The sequence below is a fragment of the Eschrichtius robustus genome, chromosome 7 (genome assembly GCF_028021215.1).
Source record: "Eschrichtius robustus isolate mEscRob2 chromosome 7, mEscRob2.pri, whole genome shotgun sequence".
Lineage (NCBI taxonomy): Eukaryota > Metazoa > Chordata > Mammalia > Artiodactyla > Eschrichtiidae > Eschrichtius > Eschrichtius robustus.
In genome coordinates this window covers 102,022,045-102,042,970 of record NC_090830.1, presented here as the reverse complement: position 1 = coordinate 102,042,970, position 20,926 = coordinate 102,022,045, and the positions used below count along the sequence as shown (strand labels likewise).

Below are 20,926 nucleotides of genomic sequence, written 5' to 3'. Positions count from 1 at the left end.
GCCAAAAATAAATAAATAAATTTATATAAAAGAAAGAATCATATTTCATAGTGTAATTACATGACATTCTATTAGTAAATTGATAAATTGAATTGAAGTTGATACTTGCAAAACAACACTTGTTTTAAATGTTTAAAGAAAACTTTTCTCTCAGTCTTCTGGGTCTAAATTAACTTAATTGCAATAGATGTCTAGAGTCCTGTGGAACTGTGGAGCTCTTTTAACAACAGCTGAATTCCTGTAAATAATTGCTAATGTTAGCTGAGCACTTACTCTGTGCTTGTTGGCATTATTCCAAGCACTTTTCATTGATTAAGTCATTTAATCCTTATAATAACACACAGAGGTTGAATGATGTGTCCAAAGTCACATGGTGAATAACTGGCAGTGCTTTTACCCACTGGGCTACACTGCCCAGTGGATTACTTACTGCGTTGACTTAGTGGATAACTTCATCAACCAGAAAAAAGTCTTTACCAAATATCAGATGCTGTCAGCCTCCAACTCTACCAGAGAAGAATTTTATAGCAGAGTGACAAGATAGAGACAGCAAGTATGTTGACCTCTTGAGAGAAAACATCTTTGAGAACATTGTAACAAACAACACTTGGGTGATATTATGAACAAAACCTGTCAACCCCTGAAGGGTGTTCAGAGTTGTTCACTATTGCAGCATGATCTAATCCACTCTGACTGATGCAGTCATGCTCCCCAAATGCTTAATTTATAGATGAGGAAACCAAGACCGTGAGGGATTAAGAAGCTTCATCAAAACTCTCAGTTATTCAGCACGGGAATCAGAGATCAGAACCGAGTTCTCCTGACATCTGTCAGATGCACAAATATTCCAAGGGACAACAAAAATAATTTGTAAAGTGAGAAGCTCATGTGCTCCCAATAAGATTTGTTTTCTTTAAGGTCATGCCTGTGTTTAGAAGGCATAAATCATGAAACTTTACCATTTGAAAACTTCCACGGTCCTTTCCTTTTGGAGAACAAATTAAAATACAATAATTCTTCCCATATTTCATAAAAGTCACAGTCATTCAGAAGCATGTGGGACTTCCCTGGTGGCACAGTGGTTAAGAATCCGCCTGCCAGTGCAAGGGATGTGGGTTCGAGCCCTGGTCCGGGAAGATCCCACATGCCACAGAGCAATTGAGCCTGTGCGCCACAACTACTGAGCCTGCGCTCTAGAGCCCATGAGCCACAACTACTGAACCCACATGCCACAACTACTGAAGCCCGCACGCCTAGCTCCACAACAAGAGAAGCCACTGCAATGAGAAGCCCGTGCACCGCAACGAAGAGTAGCCCCTGCTCACTGCAACTAGAGAAAGCATACACACAGCAACGAAGACCCAACACGGCCAAAAATAAATAAATAAATAAATCTATATATTAAAAAAAGAAGCGTATGTATGTGGTTATTAAATTTTACCTCTGACAAGCCTACTCACGTGTTTGGACAAGAATCTCAGGTGTTACTTCTGAATTTTACATAACTACAGTTTGATATGACTAGTCAAATCAGTTGGAAAAAACCCATCAAACAGAAAACAAAACAACAGAACAAGATAAAAAAAGTCACAAGAAATAAACATAGTCCCACAAATGTTAAATCCCCCGAAACAATTTAGTGGAGAGAAGAGATTATGATTTACAACACCAAAATATCTTATTATCATTTGGGGTGCTTTCCTCTTAGTTGTCCTATGTTCTTCCACGTTTCCAGCTTCTGCATCTCTCTTTTACTAATTCTTTCTCTCAGCTTATAAACTCAGATTCTTCACACCTCTACTGTACCGTATCTAGCCATGTGCTCCTACATAGCTGCCATCCGTTCTTCCTCTTCCTTTCTCATTCAAGTTCTTGAAGTTGCTACTCAACCATTTCACTTCTTTATCTTCCAGTCACTTCTCTACCAGCTCTTAGCCTGCCTTCCCTCCTAATTTCCTTCCTTTCGTACCTTGAACCTTGAACAATGTTTAATGAGCACCCCATACATGGAAGCTATGGTACTAGATATTTGGGATTCAATGCAAGATAAGACAGACATGGTCTTTGCTGTCACAGAGCAGGAGTCTAGTGGAGAATACAAACAAATGCAAAGAACATCGCCACACAGTGTGGTAAGGGTCCAGCATGTAGTGGAAATACTTAAGAAAGGTATCAAGCCCAGACTCAGGTAGTCAAGGAAGCCTTCCTGGAGGAGTTGACTATTATCTTGAGACTAAAAGAATGAGGGAGTCTGGGAGAGCATCCTAGAAAAAACAAAATGCTCAGAGGTGTGAAAAAGCATGTGTGGTACGTCAAAAGTTGTAGAAAGAAGTTCAGTCTGTCTGAAGTGAGGAATGCACCAGATGGGAAGAAAGGAGAGATGCTAAGAAGGACCAACTTATGCAGGGTCTCATAAGTCATGTTAAAAAGTTTGAAGCATCAGGATCTGATTTGTGTTCTAGTGAGGACACTTGGACCATGGAGTGTAGAATATACTGAAGGTAGCCAAGTGTGAATTCAGGAAAATCAGTTAGGAGGGTTTTGGCTGCAGTCCAGGAGAGGAGTGTTGTCATGAATGATAAATGATAAAGGCAATGGAGCTCCGTGGCAGCATTTGAAAGATACGTGTAAGGTAGAATAAGCAGAATTTGATAGTTGATTAGATCAGTGGTCCTGAACAGGCTGATTTTGATCTCCGGGGGGACCTTTGGCAGTGTCTGGGGACATTCTGAGCAGAGGCCAGTGACGCTGTTAAACATCCTGCAACGCACAGGACGACCCCCAGGACAAAGAATTATCACGTCCGAAATGTCATTAGCGCTTAGATTGAGAAGCCCTGGGCTGAGGATAACTTAACTATTTTGATACTGAGGCTATAGCCAAGAAATCATTATTCACTTAAATCGAAGGCCTAGTGGTTAGGAGAAAATAATAGACTTTTTGTGCTAGTCTAGCAATCTTTAGGATGTTAAGAAACATCGTAGAGTTTCCTGTTATTATTGTACCGAATTAAAACTAGTATAAGGCTGTTGCAGCTAGCTCATGCTTTAGAAAAAGTTCTGCAATATTTTAATTAAATTTCAATTTATATACTCAGCCAGGTAGTTTATGTTATCGTTCTCTGCGTTTTCGTTGTGACTATGTTTCAGTCCTCCAAACTCTGATATAATTATTAACCTAGCATCGGATCTACTGTAGCACGTTGTCTGGTTTCTTAAATCAGTGGAAGGGGAAGGACAACTTTCGATGTCCCTTTGATAGATATCATCACATACAGTGCTCAGTGCGGAGGACAAGAACGGGGCTCTGGTGAATACGGAGGTGTGCCATCCAGAGGGCCTCAGCTGCAGGGTGAACGTCAGCAGGCAGCTTGCAGCTGTCAGTGTCCGCAGGGTCCCCCTCACCTGCGCAGAGCTGCCTCTCCCGAGAGCTCGCCCTTCCAGCGGTGCCCACGTCCAGTGATTGACGGAGGGAGGTGCGTAAAGGCCCGCCCATTTCCCTGGGGATTGGCTGAGGCCCGTCAGGCCGGCGTCTGTTTGCCCAGCTCTCTCTGCCCGAACCTGCTCCCGTCCTCTTCCTTCCACAAGTGTCGATCCCTATCTGTACTCTGCACATCCAACTCCATCCCAGTACCTTCTGGGACTTACAATTTAGCACCCTATACCAGGGTTCTCCAAGCCCCGGGCTGCGGACAGATACCAGCCCGCGGCCTGTTAGGAACAGGGCCGCACAGCAGGAGGTGAGCAGGGCGAGAGTGAGCGAAGCTTCATCTGCCTCTCCCCATCGCCCGCATTACCTCCTGAACCATCCCCACCCCACCGCACCACGCCCCCCTTCGTGGAAAAATTGCCTTCACGAAACCGGTCCCTTGGTCCCTGGTGCCGAGAAGATTGGGGATCGCTGCCCTATACCGTCCCTTTTCTCTTTCCTATCACCAGGACTGACAACATAATTACAGGGCCTGGTGCAAGATGAAAATGCAGGACCCCTTGTTCAAAAGGCAGGGGGAAAAAAGGCTGGTAAACGTACTAAAATGGGAAGCTTTTCCTTTTTTTCAGTGGTCTCGGTTTTTCACGGTGTTTTAAATTTACTATTTAGTGTTGTTCTGAGTAAAGAAAATGGAAATGTTAAATAAGTAGCACAAATCTGGCGTTCGTCTTTATATTACCAGTAGCCCTACCTTTTACTTTCCTTCTGTGTCATCATTTTCAGCATAAGCGATCAGCTAATCCAGAGAAGCAACACGAGTAAGAAACGATCTGATAGGAATCCTCGGCCCTTTGCCTTTCTTAAAACACCATTGCCTTCTTCTGCATTTGAAGCAAGTTTTGGTTTGAAAGGAAAGCATGGTCTCTCTCACTCCCCTGTGCACATGCTCACTCAGTTGTAGGTGTAACACACTTACCTGGTACTCAGTCCGAGTCTTACTGGACTCCCACACAAGAGTCTACTGGAATTCTGCGCCCTGGGGCATCTCTAAGACTATGTGCAAATGGAAAAGCACAGAATTGCAGACTGAAGAATCCGTGGCTCTCTGCTCACATGCATGCTTCGTTGTCCCATTGGACTTCACTTACAAAATGCAAATTCAAAGATAAAATTATTAGGAAATTTAAGACAGTGACAGCTGAGTTAAGCCAAGTTTAATGCTTCTGAGTGCCAGATTCTGTGTGACTGTATAGGTTGTATGCCCGTGAAGCTGGACCTTCATAACAGCAGTCCTGATTCACCCTGATTCTCTTCCCCCTTCTTTAACTTTTCCATCACTCACTTTTACATCCAGCAGCAACTGGAGAGGAAAGGGAGAGTAAAATAACAGGTTATTAGGGGCTGCTGAAGCATAATGAGTTGGAATGTGGTCCTATCCAAGGAGACAGATAACCTCCTATCTCATCCCCAAGCTGCAAGGCCTGATTTCTTTCCCTGCTATCACGGAGCTCTAAAAGCTTCCTGTCCTGACTTATCTGTGTGTGGTTCATTCCAAACTATTGCTTCTGGATCACTTATGTCTTGTTTTTTCCTAAGTAATTAGCTATTTTTCAGCATAAAAATTTCTCTGTCTCTGTCTCTGTTTCTGTCTCTGTCTCTGTTTCTGTTTCTGTCTCTGTATGTACACCCCCGTACACACACACACACATAAATTTCTGATTGTATAAGAAATCAGGTTCACTGTAAAATAATTCAAAATGCAGAATAAAGACAAAAAAATCATTTAGAACCTCACCATGCACATATAATGACCGGATACATTTTCATTTATATGCTTTCAGGCTTTTTCTAGTTACATGAACTACATTTTTATAAAAATAAGCCCTTACTATATGAGCTATTTTGCAACTTACTTTTTTACTTAACATTATATTGTGAATTTATTTCTAAATCAATAAATACAAATCAAATCATTTTTAATACCTAATATTTCATTTTATTGATATGCTATAAGTTACTTAACCAGTCCCTTACTGATGGACGTATATGCTGTTTACAATATTTGGCTATTATAAATAGTTCTCCAGAGTATATCCTTTTATGTGTATCTATTATTATTATCATCACCATCTGTTTATTAACTTTGCTTAAAACCTAGAAGTGAAATTGCTGGGTGATGTATAACACTTTATTGTCAAGTCTTAACTTGTATAACAACCTCTTAGAAGTTTCAGATGTTAGTGAAACAGTATGATGTGTAACAATCCATGTGTCTGACCTGTCTGTCATCTTTTCCATAAGACCTTCCCTACAGCAGTGATCTTCACATCCACTTGGTTTCAGCAGCTGCTCTAGTGGGTGAACACTTGCTTCTTTTTTTCTTTAATTAATTAATTTATTTATTTATTTATTTATTTATTTTTGGCTGCATTGGGTCTTCGTTGCTGTGCACGGGCTTTCTCTAGTTGCGGCAAGCAGGGGCTACTCTTGGTTGCAGTGCGTGGGCTTCTCACTGCGGTGACTTCTCTTGTTGCAGAGCACGGGCTCTAGGCGCGTGGGCTTCGGTAGTTGTGGCACACAGGCTCAGTAGTTGTGGCTCACACGCTTAGTTGCTCCTCGGCATGGTGGATCTTCCTGAACCATGGATCGAACCCGTGTCCCCTGCATTGGCAGGTGGATTCTTAACCACTGCGCCACCAGGGAAGTCCTAAACACTTGTTCTTATCCCTTAGAACATCCCCATGGTTGGCTTCTGATTTCCCACTTATTACGGGCCAGCAACGTACCATTGAAAATCAATTAAAACCCCTGGAGACCGGAACAGATGCTTGAACCAAAACTTGAAACTCTCAATCAAATACATGTTCATTCTTTTTTTTTTTTTTTTTTTGGTATAAAATGCTTGCACTTTTTATTTTTCAGATGTATTTCAATTTTTTTTGTGGACTTCCAGACATACTTCTCTCAGGATTATGCACAGACAGCCTGGATCCATTCCATTGTAGACTGTGTGACCATGCTCTGTGGTGAGTATCTCCAGGGATAGATAATTACTGGCTACCCTTGAACTATACATGACAGTGACCTTCCACTGCCTTTGATGACCAGTTTTTCTGAGTAGAAGGGCTATGATTAAAAATTGGCTAAAACCATATAAAAAGAAAAGTATGATCCTGCCTCTAGCCAAACCCACCCAGATGTGCTTTTGCAGTTAACATTCTTGGCTGATGTCAGATGGACCAGGTAGTGAACACAGTCAATTGGACACATACCTATAGAGATAGGGAACTGGGCAATCACAGGACTTGTCCTGATTTTGGACGCAGTTAACCGTACAGTATATGCTTGCTTTCTTCTGAATGCTGTGGTCCCCTCATTCTCCAGCCACATAAACAGCCATTGGAAAGCACCATGAGCCATTTCAATGTGATCTCCTTATATGAGTGCCAACAATATGTGCGTCACATCTCAAGCCTTGTTTTCATTCTCGTCCCTTCCCAGAGGGCTCAAAGTTTGGCTCGTTTTTCATGCATCAATCTTCATTCTTAGAGAAGTATTGTAGAAGGATAGAATGGTGCAATCATGAGATAAGCACATTCATTACGGCTGTACTTTTCATCAAGAGCCACACAGGTGCTATGTACAGTGTACAGAGTGTTCTCAAGATTCATGGAATCTCTCATCGATCTGTATAGTACGGAAAAACTAACCTTGAGATTTTTTTTTTTTAAATTTCCAACCAAAGTTATTAAATGAGTGCCATAGAAATTTTCTGTAATTGGGTCAAATCAAAATGATCTATTTGCAGACTAGACCCATTTAATCCTTTCATTTAGATGACTCCTGAGTATTTTAGAAAACTGTTATATCTTCAGGCCATGTCTTAATGGCAAAAGAGAAATACTATATTATTTGGTATCATAAATCATGTCATCTATTCCATTCTAGGTACTGATTCATATTTATTTTTAGAAAAATGTACATAATCAGGAATTGGTTGATTTGTGCTGAAATGTATTTCCTTGGTTGGGAGGAATTTGAGTGCAATTCTAGGTTTCACGGGACGGCTAAGTTGACACTACTGATAACGCTGGAAGGTCATAAGGGATCAAAAAATCATATTTTCAGGTTTTCTTTCTAGCCTTTTTTTTTTTTAACCAGTAAGATGATCACTTGGTTTTCAGGGTCAGATGATTAGTCACAGCCTTTGTGTGGGCATGCCAAGACAGCCATGTTTATCTTTCATGGAGGATACAGGTGACTCATATCTCTCACTATTATCCTTTGGAGAATATTTATAATCCCTCAAAGAGGAATAAATGACCTTCAGTGACCACAATGGTCACAATGACCATGTGAGGCATTGAGCTAAAAGCAGCGTCATGTTAGGTGCAGAATATTTAAATTCTGCAGAATCACATCTGGGACACCCATTGGGGTCATATCTGCCCTATGATGAACAGAGAAGTGAACATTTTTCACTGAGTTTAGTATACATTTTGTCACTTTCCAATAGCCATAGCAGCATCAGTCTGGAGAATTAGATATATTTTCAGGAGATTTGCTCATTCCTATTCTCCAGAGGTTATATATGCAGCCAGCCACTATTCTAACTAGATGGGATATTAAGCTGATGACTGATTCTATCATGTACATTTGTGTCACACCCAATTTTAACCTGATTGATATAAAAATTATACTCCACAGATACCTAGAGAATTGGCTCTTCTGATCTTGTTACTAGGAGTACTGGTGTCAGCATGAATTATTCTTCAGAAAGAAATTCACATACATTCCTCACCCATCGTCTCTGCCATCAGTCTGAGAGACCCAAGGAGCCAGAATAACAGGGTGAAATAACCCTGCACTCGGTGTCAGGTTCCCTGAACTGTATAGTTCTTGGTGATCTTGGGTATGTCCTATTCCCCTGAACTTCAATTTCTTTTTGGCCTCTTCCAGCTTTAGTTATTAGTCTATAAGCCTGGAAGTTGGCACAATTCTGACACATTGTTAAACCACAAATAGAGTGAGGCCAACCAAAATGTCATCATCTCATTTCCTAGATTTTCTGGGCTTTGATTTCTCATCCACAGGGTTTCCAAAAGCCCGGGAACAGTGCCAGGTTGTGAAATTTGTCTATGATCTCTCTCCCTGGCCTTTTCCTGCATAACACTGCTGGCCATGCCGTGTTGCCCACTTTCCTTCTCTACCATTTACCTGTCATAATTATTGTTAATTGTGTGTGATCACTACTATATGAAACATACAAGGCACATCGCTGTGCAAGTGACATGTAGTTTAAAGGAGCTGATTCGCTGTTTAAGAAACACCACATAATCCTGGGATTATGGCTGTCATAGAATGGAGATGTGCAATGAGCCGTCAAATGCCAGTCAGGAGATGTGATCCTAATTCCAGCTTTGCTACTTATTCTCTGTGGGACCATGGACAAGCCCCTTCCTCTCTCCTTGGTTTCCAAATCTGTAGAATGAGTGGGGCGGGCTCGAGGCTTTGAAGATGGACTGTTCTCTGCTCTGCCAATGCAGCACCCACAGCCTTTCCACAGTGCCCTCAAGGCCTTTGTGTTGAACCTATTTATTATTGTTTTTGAAGCTCCACTTGGGAGTGTTGTCAGTAACCATTTTTCCTGTCAAGTGGGAATCATGCTGGGTGGCTTGCTTGCATCTACTGGTCTCATCCTGGGCTCATTTGCCACCAGTCTGAAGCATCTCTACCTCACTCTGGGAGTTCTTACAGGTAAGGGCACTTTGTACCACCCTTCTCACCCCACCCTATCCGGGGGTTGTCAAGCCCACCAACAGAGCAGTAATTCATAAAATATTCATTTTGTAAAATGCATAATTTATCTTAATGTCTGCCTACCTAGCAGTTAACCAAAAGGGCTAGAAATGCAATGGACTGTCGTACTGTAGTGAAAATGTATCACCACTTTAATTCAGCCACTTGACAACAGTGACTGCTGGCTTTCCCTTGGGCAGCCATGTATGGCTGAGATTCTCCACTCGGAAGCAATATGACATTAGCCAGAGCAACATAAATTTTCGGCAATGATCATTCTCCCAACATCTTTGCCAAGACATTGAAATACTGTCTGTGGTTGACCTGAGTTGCCCCTACTTTATAGTGAATACCATTGTCCAATAAATGGGGGTTTACCATTTTAAAAAGAAAGCCCCTTGTGCATATTCTTACGTTGCACATTTTCTTTCGATGTTATGGAAGTATCTTTAGAGAATGAAGCCCATAGAAAGAGAGGCAACTGATGTGCATTCCATAAATCACACTTACAGGGACTGCATAGGATCAAGGTGGGCTTGGTTGGTGGGACTAGAGTAGCAGTTTTCTGCCCCATCACTCAGAGGGGAGGGTAACACTAAACTCTTGTCTGGGCCACAGAGGTAGCATGATCAGGCCAATAAAGGATATAATCTCATAGTAAGGTTATAAATCTAGCTCTGTCAGCTAAAAAAGGTATCTGTCCCCTGTCATCCAAAGGGCCTGACTGCTAGGGTGTCCCATCATCCCAGTTTACCAGGAACTATCCTGGTCTTGGTGCTGAAAGCCTCACATCTGGGAAACCCCTCAGTCCAGGCAAATTGGGATCATTGCTCACCGTGCTCTGCAGATGGGAACAGGAGCTGAAGGTAGTTCTCCTTTTCCTTCCTTGACATTTAAATTCCGGGTTTAAAGCCCTTCAGATTTTCTTGACTTAAAAGGAATAGAAGTGGAAAATCTTGAAGAGGCTTTCTGCTGACTTTAAGGGATATTTTCAGGTGGCTATGTGTACATGCTATGTTCATGTATCAAATTGGCACCGTGTTTCCTAATATGTGAGATTACTCTGGAGCTTTCACGGGGTCACAAATGCTATTTAAACCCAAATTCCAGTGTGGTCCAGACTATCAGAGTTGTGTCTTCAGGGGCAGTGAAGAGTTGAAGTGATTCTCTGGACAATTTAAAAATACTTAAATTTTCCAGAGATAATTTAAAAATACTTAAATTATCCAGAGATAATTTAATTTATTAAAATTAATTTTAATTTATTAAAAAAGAAGTGGGGAGAATAAATTTCTTAGGTCAGTGTTATCCTGATTTTCTAGTTAATTCAAATTGAGCTTGTGTAATAGTTTTTAAGTTCTTCATTTTATTTTGCTTAAGTCATATTCCCTTAAGGCTTTTCTTCCCAAGAAGAAAGTCATATATATGCTATACTTTCCAAATTGTGGATGACTGGTGAGGGGAGACTCATTTTCAGCTTGGTGTAGAAAGCAGTTTTAAAAGGGTTTATTTGAAGGTCAGATTCTCTTTATTCCAAATAGTATGATTCTGAGAAATGTTCTTTCCGTAGCTGTTCATGCCGTGCCACCAGCACTCACAGAGTTCTCTTTATCCCCAGGTCTTGGATTTGCACTTTGTTACTCTCCAGCTATTGCCATGGTTGGAAAGTATTTCAGCAGACGGAAAGCCCTTGCTTATGGGATCTCCATGTCGGGAAGTGGCATTGGCATCTTCATCCTGGCTCCTGTGGTTCAGCTCCTTATTGAACAATTTTCCTGGAGGGGAGCATTACTTATCCTTGGGGGTTTCGTTTTGAATCTCTGTGTTTGCGGCGCCTTGATGCGGCCAATTACTCTTAAAGATGACCAAACAACTTCAGAGCAGAACCATGTCTGTAGAACTGAGACACAAGGCTTTCAGCGGGCGTCTCCCTCTTCGACTTGGACTAAAGAATGGGTGCAGACCTGCCTCTGTGGCTCTTTGCAGCAGGAATACAGTTTTTTACTGATGTCAGACTTTGTTGTGTTGGCCATCTCTGTTCTATTTATGGCTTACGGCTGCAGCCCTCTCTTTGTGTACTTGGTGCCTTATGCTTTGAGTATCGGAGTGAGTCACCAGCAAGCTGCTTTTCTTATGTCCATACTTGGGGTGATTGACATTATTGGCAATATCACGTTCGGATGGCTAACCGACAGAAGGTAAAATCCATGAAACCGCCATTGGTTCCCCACTAGGGACTTTAAACTTTGAGTTTCCCCTCATCATCTTACCCTCTAGAATACCTAGGTCTGAATAACGTTAACAGGTTTTCGATATCTGAAGGCAACTCCCTTGTTGGTTCTTCTAGTCAGAGGTCAGCAAACTTTTCTGTAAGGGGACAGACATTAAACAGACAAAGTCACATTGGCTTTGTGGGTCGTATGATCCCAACTATCCAATTCTGCTGTTGTAACACAAAAGCAGCCACAGACAATATGTGACCAAGAGAGAGTGGCCATGTTCCAATAAGACTTTATTTCGTTTTAAATTAAATTTTTAATTTCTCATACAATTTTTCCCTCACAAAATTTTATTGTTCTTTTGATTTTTTTCCAATCATTCAAAATTGGAAAAACCATTCTCAGTTCACAGTCCAAAACACAAGTGGTGGGCTGGATTTGGCCATAGTTTGCTGACACCTGTTCTAGATTGTTTCGGATGGTGGGTATGTATAAATGGCAGAAGCGAAGTTCTGGTGACAGATTTAATTCCATTCTAAGTCAAGTCAGTCCTCCGGTGAGACAACTTCTGTTTTAGTTTCTTTTGAAACACCCCAGAGAGTGGCTGGCAATAGAGAGAAGAGCCGACTCCAGTCCAGGCAGGAGAATCAGGTCAATAATAACGTGTTATCTGTAGCCACGTATTTATATTTGACAGTGCAAATAGCAAATAGTTTCATTAGGCTTCTAGGCTTAGAAACCAAAGTTATAAGAAATCTACTGAGTAGTTTCTTCAGCTAATGCTAATCTGTTTGGATTGAAGAGAGCAAACTACTCATATTCTCCTAAATGATGGACTCTTCACACTTGAGCTATGACCTGGAAGAGCTATCATCCTATGGCTTCTCACACGTTATGTCTTTGGGAACTAATCAGGATCCAACTGCCATTATCCAGCATCGTGAATATAATATTTAGGATTAAATCCACATTTTTAATGGTTAAGGAGTTGGTGGGAGAGCAAAGGGTAACCATCTTTACAATCAAATCACTCAACAAGAAGCAGCCTGGTATAAGTCTGAGAGAGGGATCTCTAGTCTGAGATATACAAGACCTAAGTTCTTGTGCTGGCTCTGCCCCGTATTATCCCTGTGACCTAGAGAAAATCACCTAACCCTCAGATCCTCAAGGGTCTTCATCTGTAAAATGGACCAGTTCAATATTTGCCTATGGACATTATAGCATTTTGTGAGGCTTAAATGAGATTGTGGGCAGAAAAACATTTGTAAAGCATAAATTGCTGGTGCTGATGTTATACAGAGTCTTTAAAATAATAGGTATCATAGATGGGTTTGGATCTACAAAGGGAAGTTTCATGGAAGTACCACTGGGGAGGTCTTGAAATAAGACATAGTCCTAATACGAGACCTTCATAATCTCTGGCAAATCACCTTCATTTCTTCATATTATGGCTTCCTCTTTGTATAACCACTTGGGTTATTGAGCATATATGATGTGCTGGAGACTAACGGATGACACATCTGAAAGCATCTAACATGGTAGACTTCTAGACAATATTAGTCTCCTGACACTCTATGTGTTATTTCACAACTATCCTTGAATAACACTATGAGATAGACAGCCTCCCCATTTTATAGCTAAAGGAATTGAGGTTAGAGTTAGGCAGTTAGTAGGTGGTAGAATTGGATTCAAACTTCTATCTTTCTAATTTTAGAGCACAGGTTATTTTCTACCATACCATGCTTCCTGGGAAGATACATTCTTGCATTTGCATATACCAAAAGAAAGACAGGAAGACAACATAGAAAACACACAATGGGGAGGCCATCTCTATAAATAATTGTAGTGCTTACTGCTACCTGGGCATGGTTCTAGAGCTCTTTGATAGAACCTGTGCATACTGCCCTCATTCTTGGTCTTCACATCCACAGGTGTCTGAAGAATTACCAGTATATTTGCTACCTCTTTGCCATCGGAATGGATGGGCTCTGCTACCTCTGCCTCCCAATGCTTCAAAGTCTCCCGCTGCTCGTGCCTTTCGCTTGTACTTTTGGCTACTTTGATGGTGCCTATGTGACTCTGATCCCAGTAGTGACTGCAGAAATCGTGGGGACCACCTCTTTGTCATCAGCGCTTGGCGTGGTGTACTTCCTCCATGCAGTGCCGTATTTGGTGAGCCCACCCATCGCAGGTAAGTTGGCAGAGAGAACCCCCAGTCACCTCTGTCATATTGATGTAAAAACAGTGAACTCTTACACACCCATGAGGATTGGAAGTAAGTTGGGAAGGGTGAAAGAGAAAGGGATGCCAGAGCCACCAAAACATCATGGTCTAACCTACATCCTTGTTTTATAATCTTCTTCCAACTAACTGGGGGACCTTAGCATACTTGGAAAGAAAAAGTCCCAAATTAGGATCTTGATTCCATTCCACACTAATGATAGAAGCAATGGAATGAAGCAGCTGTTCAGACTTATAAATAAGTTGGGCACATTCAGAGGGAAGGCTGGCAGGAGAACAGGATTCCAGTAGGGGGGGCGGTAGGCAGTGAGGCTGAAATGATAAAGTGCGGGTGTCATAGTGGAATGTCTTAAGTGCCAGCCGAAGGAGTGGGGCCCTATACGCTTCAGAGAATATGGCTAGTATTACAGCTTTTGGGCAAAGGGGTAGTAAAGTAAAGAGTATATTTTAGAAAACATGATCTAGCAATTGATCTGGTAACTTAGGGGAGAAACAGGATTTCATCCTAATAGTTCAAGAGCCATCTGATAAAGGCCTGAACTAGGGCTGCTGCGGCAGAAATGAGAATGAGCTCTGGGACAAGGGGGAAATTTTGGGGGAAAAAATCAACTGAATTTAGCATGTGGGGATGAAGGAGGGAAAGAAGTCCAAGATAACTTAGGAGATAATGGCATGGCTGAAAGAAATAAGGAAGTTGGAGAGAGTAGCTTTGCCAGAAAAATACTAAAAGTTTAATGTTTAGACATATTCAGATATCTGAAATACCCAATAAAATGCTCAATAGCGCTGTTCAAGGATGAAATCTGAGCATTTGAGGGAGGCCAGATTTGGATATACAGATTTGGGATTCAAGATAAAGCTTCTAGAATGTTTTGTAAACTGTAAAATGATATAAAAATTGAAAACATAATTAAATAATTAATTCAACAAATATTTATTGCATGCATTAAACAAGTAATTCAACAAATCTTTATTGCCTGTGTACACCAGCACTGTGTTTGGCTCTGTCGGTATAGCAGCAAACCAGTCAGAACCCATGCCTTCTTGCTGGGGTGTGTAGTCTAGACCAGTGTCTCTCAGAATGAGGTCTTGGGACCACCTGCATCAGAATCCCCTGGGGCCCTTGTTAGAATGCAGACTCCTTGACCCTCCCTCTGAGATCTGGACCTTTGGGGGTGAGTTCCAGGAATCTACACTCTCAGCCAGTTTTCTTGTGATGCTCGTGTACACTAAAGATTGAGAATAATTGGTCCAGATTATTACCTGCCTAAATTAAAAACGAGAGTGAAGAAGTTCTCTGAAGATAGGCAGAAGAGAAATGAGCCAAACATTTGCTTAGAAGGAAGGGAGGGAATTTTTTGAAGAAGGCAGGATTTCTGCTTTAGCTGCTATTACGAGTAGACAGTTCGGGTTATTTCTAAACTCCAGCAATTGCTAAAGCATCAAACCAAGGGAAACTGACTGCTTGATAGCTGCCGATGAAAATTCCTCATCAGTTTAAACTCCATGATAAAGGACTACATGTTTAGTGCTTCATTTTTGGAAAATGCCCCCAAAATGTTCCCACATCCTCCCTCCATAGCCACTTTTTTGTATTTACCAACCTTTAGGGACAGTGTAACTCTGTTTAAAAGTCATAGGACATAAATTGGGATTCCTGGATACTTTTTTCAAACCATGGCCTTCATTTGGCAAATCAGACATTATACTCATTGCCAGGTACTAGAGGATTAGCGTGTGAGTTCCTATTTAATACTTCTCTTATTTAATTACTTTTAAGATAACTCTCTACTCAATCTCTTCCGTTTTCTTCTACAAAAATGTACAAGCAAATCACATGATAACTAAAATATTTGAGAGTAGTTTGGATTGCAGGAAACTTTGGGCTTCTAACAATTTTTGCATGCCATTTTTGACTAATGGTTTTGAAGTAGGTGAGAGGAGAAATCATACACTTCTCTGGTGGATTTTCTTGGCATATAAGTAAAGTTTGGAGGAATTTTAAAAAACCTTTTTAGAATTTGGAAAAGAACAGATACATGTATATGTATAACTGAATCACTTTGCTGTACACCTGAAATTAACACCACATTGTTAATCCACCATACTCCAATATAAAATAAAAATTTAAAAAACCTTTTTAATCACAAAATAATTTCCTGCCAAGGTCTAATTTTACCCCACTGAGTCTCTGATTATTGTGACCTATATTTTGCATATCATATACTCTGGTGCTCCTCAAAATTTAGAGCCGGAATAGATATTGTGGTTGATTTGTTGCAATAAGAGATAAAGAAAAAAAGCTGTGATTACAGAATTCTGCTTTCTGAAGTTTGCATTTTAAACTGTAAGATGGTCCAACGATCTGATTTTCAAACTGGATGGGGTACGATGACTGGATCCAACAGAAAATTTGGATTCTGCTTTATCTAGAAGCATGTTCTATTACTCAGGATAGTCAGTATATGGCTGCTGGGAATACTACTACTAGCATTCTGTACAATTACATTCTCTTAACACCCTAGGTAAAGAAAGAATCCCATCATCAGTAATTTGAATGATGCTATTTTTATCTTTTCTACCGTATTTCATGGGATTAATAATAATAATAACAACTAATATTTATTGTGTGAATACTAAGAGTGTGACACTTCCAAGCACTTTACGTAATAACAACAATCCATTTTAGAAGTTTCCCTAGAAAATAGAATGCATTTTTCAGTTGCTGCACAATACTCTTAGGACGTCTGCTTTTTGTGTCAAAATTAGAGCAGCGGTGCTCGCAATCTATTGTTATTATCCTCACAAACTATTAGATTTGAGAGTGGGTAAATAATTGAATTTTCAACTCAACAGTATCATTTTGCTGTTGCTTGTTACAGGATGGCTTGTAGACACGACTGGCAGCTACACTGCAGCGTTTCTTCTCTGTGGATTTTCAATGATATTTAGTTCTGTGTTGCTTGGCTTTGCTAGACTTGTAAAGAAGATGAGAAAAACCCAGCTGCAGTTCCTTGCCAAAGAATCAGATCCCAAGCTGCAGCTATGGACCAATGGATCGGTGGCTTATTCTGTAGCAAGAGAATTAGATCAGAAAGATGGGGAGTCTGTGGCTATAGCCATGCTTGGTTCCAACCCCACATGATCGATGGCCTTGAGCCTGAATCTTCAGGGCTGAAAGAGGTGGGACCACTGTATTGTACATGTTTCTGAAGGATTTTATTTTGGCAGAAGTATTGCCTTCCAAGGAAATGTATCGTTTTATTAATATGTTGGTAGTGGAAAAATGGCAAATAACAAAGCAAGCTGGACTGGCTCAGAGTTTCCCCATTTGGGATTTGTACTCACAATTGAACTCACATCTTTTGGGCAATGAGCATCAGACCATGGAGAATGTTAGGACATAGCTGATATAATTCGCTGTAAATAGAGGTAATTTCAAGGCATGACCAAAGCAGATGACACTGGGCGCAGCTTTGTTTCAAATTCTCTGCCCCTCCATCTTCCCTCCTCAGTTAGAAGGTAAACAGAAACGTTGACATGTAGGTTTCTTTATGCTGTTTAGAGAAGGGGGTCCTGTATTAATCATTGCCTTTTGAAGAATCTGAAGTACTCTTCAACAACCTGTTTCAAATGCTAATGAGAAACTCCACTAGGAAGAAGGTTTGGCATCCTCACCTTCCACCACCACTGAAAGCTCTTTTCCTAAGACGAGGCACTTAACCTCCAACCAGACGCTCACCTCTGTTGCTATCACATATAATACTTACTCTAAATTGAGTAGAACACACCAAGACACATGGGCGATTTCTAAATCTTACCAGAAATGTTAACACTAATGCTTCCCTTTTTTTTTTCCTTTAGAAATAAAGCATTTATTTAAACTGTAGACAATTCCTGTTAGGAACGGAAAAATGTTGGCAGCATGCCAACTGGGCAGGAATTGAATTCTTGAATCAGCAGGTCTCTGGTGAAAGTTTTCTTTTCAGATCAGATATTTAGGTTCGTTACCCAAAACAGGACTTGGGAGTTTTGCCTGAAAAATATTATTCTAGAGATACTCTGAAGCTGAGATTCCTTTCTCCCTGTGTTAATTTTTGTTCCAGTGTCCACTGCTATTCATCTCTTTATAGATAATCATTAGTGGACCTTTTCAGCTGAATGAGAAGACGTCAGGGGTTAACCTCAGCACCATAGCCCTCCCACAAATTGTAGCTTTGGTCAGGGGAGAGGGAGGACAAAGTTAAGAAGGCTAGTGGTGTGTTGTTTTTACAGTTTATAATCACATACCTTAACTCATTGGATTATAGTTTGCTCATTCCCAAGTACCCTACTTTCCTGTGGTGTGGGATAAAGTCTTCAGATTGAAGAGGGAGGGCATGGGGGGAGAAGAGAAAGGCCAGATCCCCCAGCCTGTCTCCGACCATTTTAAGTCCTCTGAATTATAATCCTGAATCCCAAATCATGTTGCACCTGTAACATAGGGGCAAGTTATACAATTGAAAGGGGATTTTAATTATTCAAAAATTAACATCTGAACCTCAGGGAACTATTTTTACCCTGAAGGCCATTCAATCCACTGTCCCCCAACAGATCTCACAAATGCCTTGCCAGGGATGCTGAGAGAAAAAACACAGCCATGAGGAAGATCCAGGGTTGACTAAGCACATTCAGCAAGAGTCTTTGCCTATAACTGGATTATAAATATATATATAAAATTATATATTAATACATTGCTTTCCGAATGAAATGCTGACTTGATTTGATGGCAGAAAACTAGTATCTCATAGGTGTTTTCCAAAGAGAAAACAGGAATGTTTCCTGTTATCTTTATACTTAGTTTGAGAATTTAGTTGTGAAACCACTTCCTTTGTCATTTGCAATTTAAAAACAATATTTGGAAAATATCTGTAAACAGTCAAAGTTAAAATGAAGTTTTATGTGTTTGGAATAGCACTTTACACTAAATGTCATTTCTTGAATCTTCAAGCCTAAAGATTTTTTGAAATATAAAGAGTTATAAATATTCTTATACTTATTTTTTCCTAGTGATGATCACAGTAAAATTTTGTTTATCTGGTTCTGTGATGTAATTTCTCTAAAGTATTATAAGTATTCATGAAAAATGAGCATAGAGATCAGAGCTTTTTAAAATTTGTATAAAATATTTGTGATATTCTGCCTTTATACATGCATACATTTGTATTTTACTTTTCTTTTTGGAGTGGCATTTTTAGGAAACCAGTAAGGAAAATGTAGATCTTAGAGGTTACCATTGTCATCGACACAAAATTTTACTGTTACGTTCCACTTGTCTATACTGTTTATTTCAGAATGGAGCAATTCATGGGAATGATGTGTTTGTTTTGTAGAATCAAGAACAAAATTGTGGTGGGATGATTTTACATCTTAAATATTTCTTTATATCACTGCAAGTTCTACTTTGAAATTGACTGAGTAGAAAAGCAAACAAAATGTGTAACTTCTGTAGATACACTACCATTTGGCCTTTTGTTCAGATTGTGATTTCACTAATAGATTGGATATTTATGATAATATTTTCTTATTTCAAAAGCATAATAAAATGAGTTTATAGTCATGTTTGGAAAAACATTTTTCCCCTGCACAAAGGGTTTAGATTGTATTGCGAGTGGCTCTGTCTGGATTATGCCAAGATGTAACTGGCATATAAAGATGTGGTAAGTAATCAAATAATTTACAAAAAGCGTAACCATTTATTGAGAACTTCCAACGTGTTAGCTACCGTGTTAAGCACTTCCTATGCATTGTCTTATTTAATCCCCATAATAGTCTATATTATCACCGTTTAATAGACATGGAAACTGAGGCATTAGGTCCCACGGCTTCTGACTCTGTAGTCACTGCACTCTAGTGCCTGTAGTGAATTCCTGTAAAACTAGGAAGCTGTCTGATGCTGGAGTCTGCCTCCCTCCCTTTGTACCTGCTCAGATCATCTTCTCGTGTGGGTTCAAGAAACCATTTGGAAATAAGCCCTTCCTTGGGGAGATGAAACCCTTTGGGTTATGCTTCAGTCTTCCAACCAGTATAGATGGGAAGATCCTGGATTGGAAATTTCCAAGAATCTTCCCAAGAGTCTGGTTCTATCAAGACCACTACTTCCAGGCTAAGTGGCTTAATTTGCTGTCTGTTGATCCAGGCTCTTCTTTGGGAGCATTTGTCAAGGGCGGGGGTGGGAGGGGCGGAATGTGGAGAACGTTGGGCAGCACGCTTTGTCCCACGTTCCGCATTACCAAAGTCACGCTTTCTCAGTCAAGAGGTGAGTTCTTTCTGAAGTGCCTATACCATTGCCCAGTGATGATGAAGATGGTAATATCTATTTGGCACTCACCTTCCTGGTCCTAATAGGTCTAATTTGGAAATTGTTTATTGAAATGAAATAGTGTGAATCCAAGGTAGATATCTGAGTTTTTCTTCTCACACTTCAAAGTTTGTCTTTTTTTTTTTTTTAACTCCGCTGAACAATACATTTTTATACATGTTGCCAGAGCAGCTACCAGTAAGAGATGACTGGGATTTTGTCCCATTAGCACAGAGCAATATTTGGTGGGAGGAGTGGGAAAAATATTAAATAATGATAAAAAGATTGATGTTTAAAACATTTTATTATGAAACTTTCCAAACATATACAAAACCAGAAAGAAAAGTACAATGAACTTGATGTACCCATCCCCCAGCATTTATCTACCCCTTTCCCTACACCCCTGATGAAGCCAGTTGAAATATGTTGACAGAACATGTCTTCCATCAGTTGTCAAGGAATAACTAAACTTGGCAAGAACATGCTAGCGGAGGTTATGGGTGGTCAGTATCACCTATCAAAGAGCCACATCATTACCTACAAAGCTGATGGGGACCCCTTGCTTGCCGCGGTCTTCCTTTGGGTGTCTGAATTGCAGGCTAAAACTCTTTCTCCTTCTTTCCCAGCCCCGATGTGGTCTATCTACCTGAAGCTTAAGGAGGTGTCAAATAAGTGAAAAGTGCTTCTGAATTCTGGGAGAGAGTGATCACTATTACTTTCATTATTACTCTTAATTATTTAAGTGTCAGAGCCCTCTTTGAGGGGTCCAGGACCTAGGATTGGGCTAAAATTAAATACAAAGCACTTTATTGTTGAGCAGTTAATGTATGTTCCACTAAAGATTTGCACTGGCATTAAAATTAGCATTTAAAATGCAGCCCTTTTAAAGTTTTCCCAT

The 20,926-nt window shown here is 40.4% G+C and overlaps 1 protein-coding gene across 5 annotated transcripts in view; it reads left to right on the top strand.

Annotated features, from left to right (window-relative positions):
- Window positions 1–19,256, top strand: part of SLC16A12 (solute carrier family 16 member 12) — a 93,534-nt gene extending 74,278 nt beyond the window's left edge. For 2 of the 5 annotated variants that reach the window (XM_068548169.1, XM_068548170.1), the window contains exons 3-7: window positions 6,352–6,455; window positions 9,043–9,186; window positions 10,847–11,426; window positions 13,379–13,638; window positions 16,571–19,256. In XM_068548169.1, coding sequence (XP_068404270.1) covers window positions 6,352–6,455; window positions 9,043–9,186; window positions 10,847–11,426; window positions 13,379–13,638; window positions 16,571–16,833 — 1,351 coding nt within the window. In that variant the 3' untranslated portion in view covers window positions 16,834–19,256. Of the gene's footprint in view, window positions 1–6,351; window positions 6,456–8,322; window positions 8,342–9,042; window positions 9,187–10,846; window positions 11,427–13,378; window positions 13,639–16,570 lie in introns of those variants that run through there. The other 3 variants (XM_068548171.1, XM_068548173.1, XM_068548172.1) reach the window with 3 other exon arrangements.
- Window positions 19,257–20,926: the final 1,670 nt, after the last annotated feature.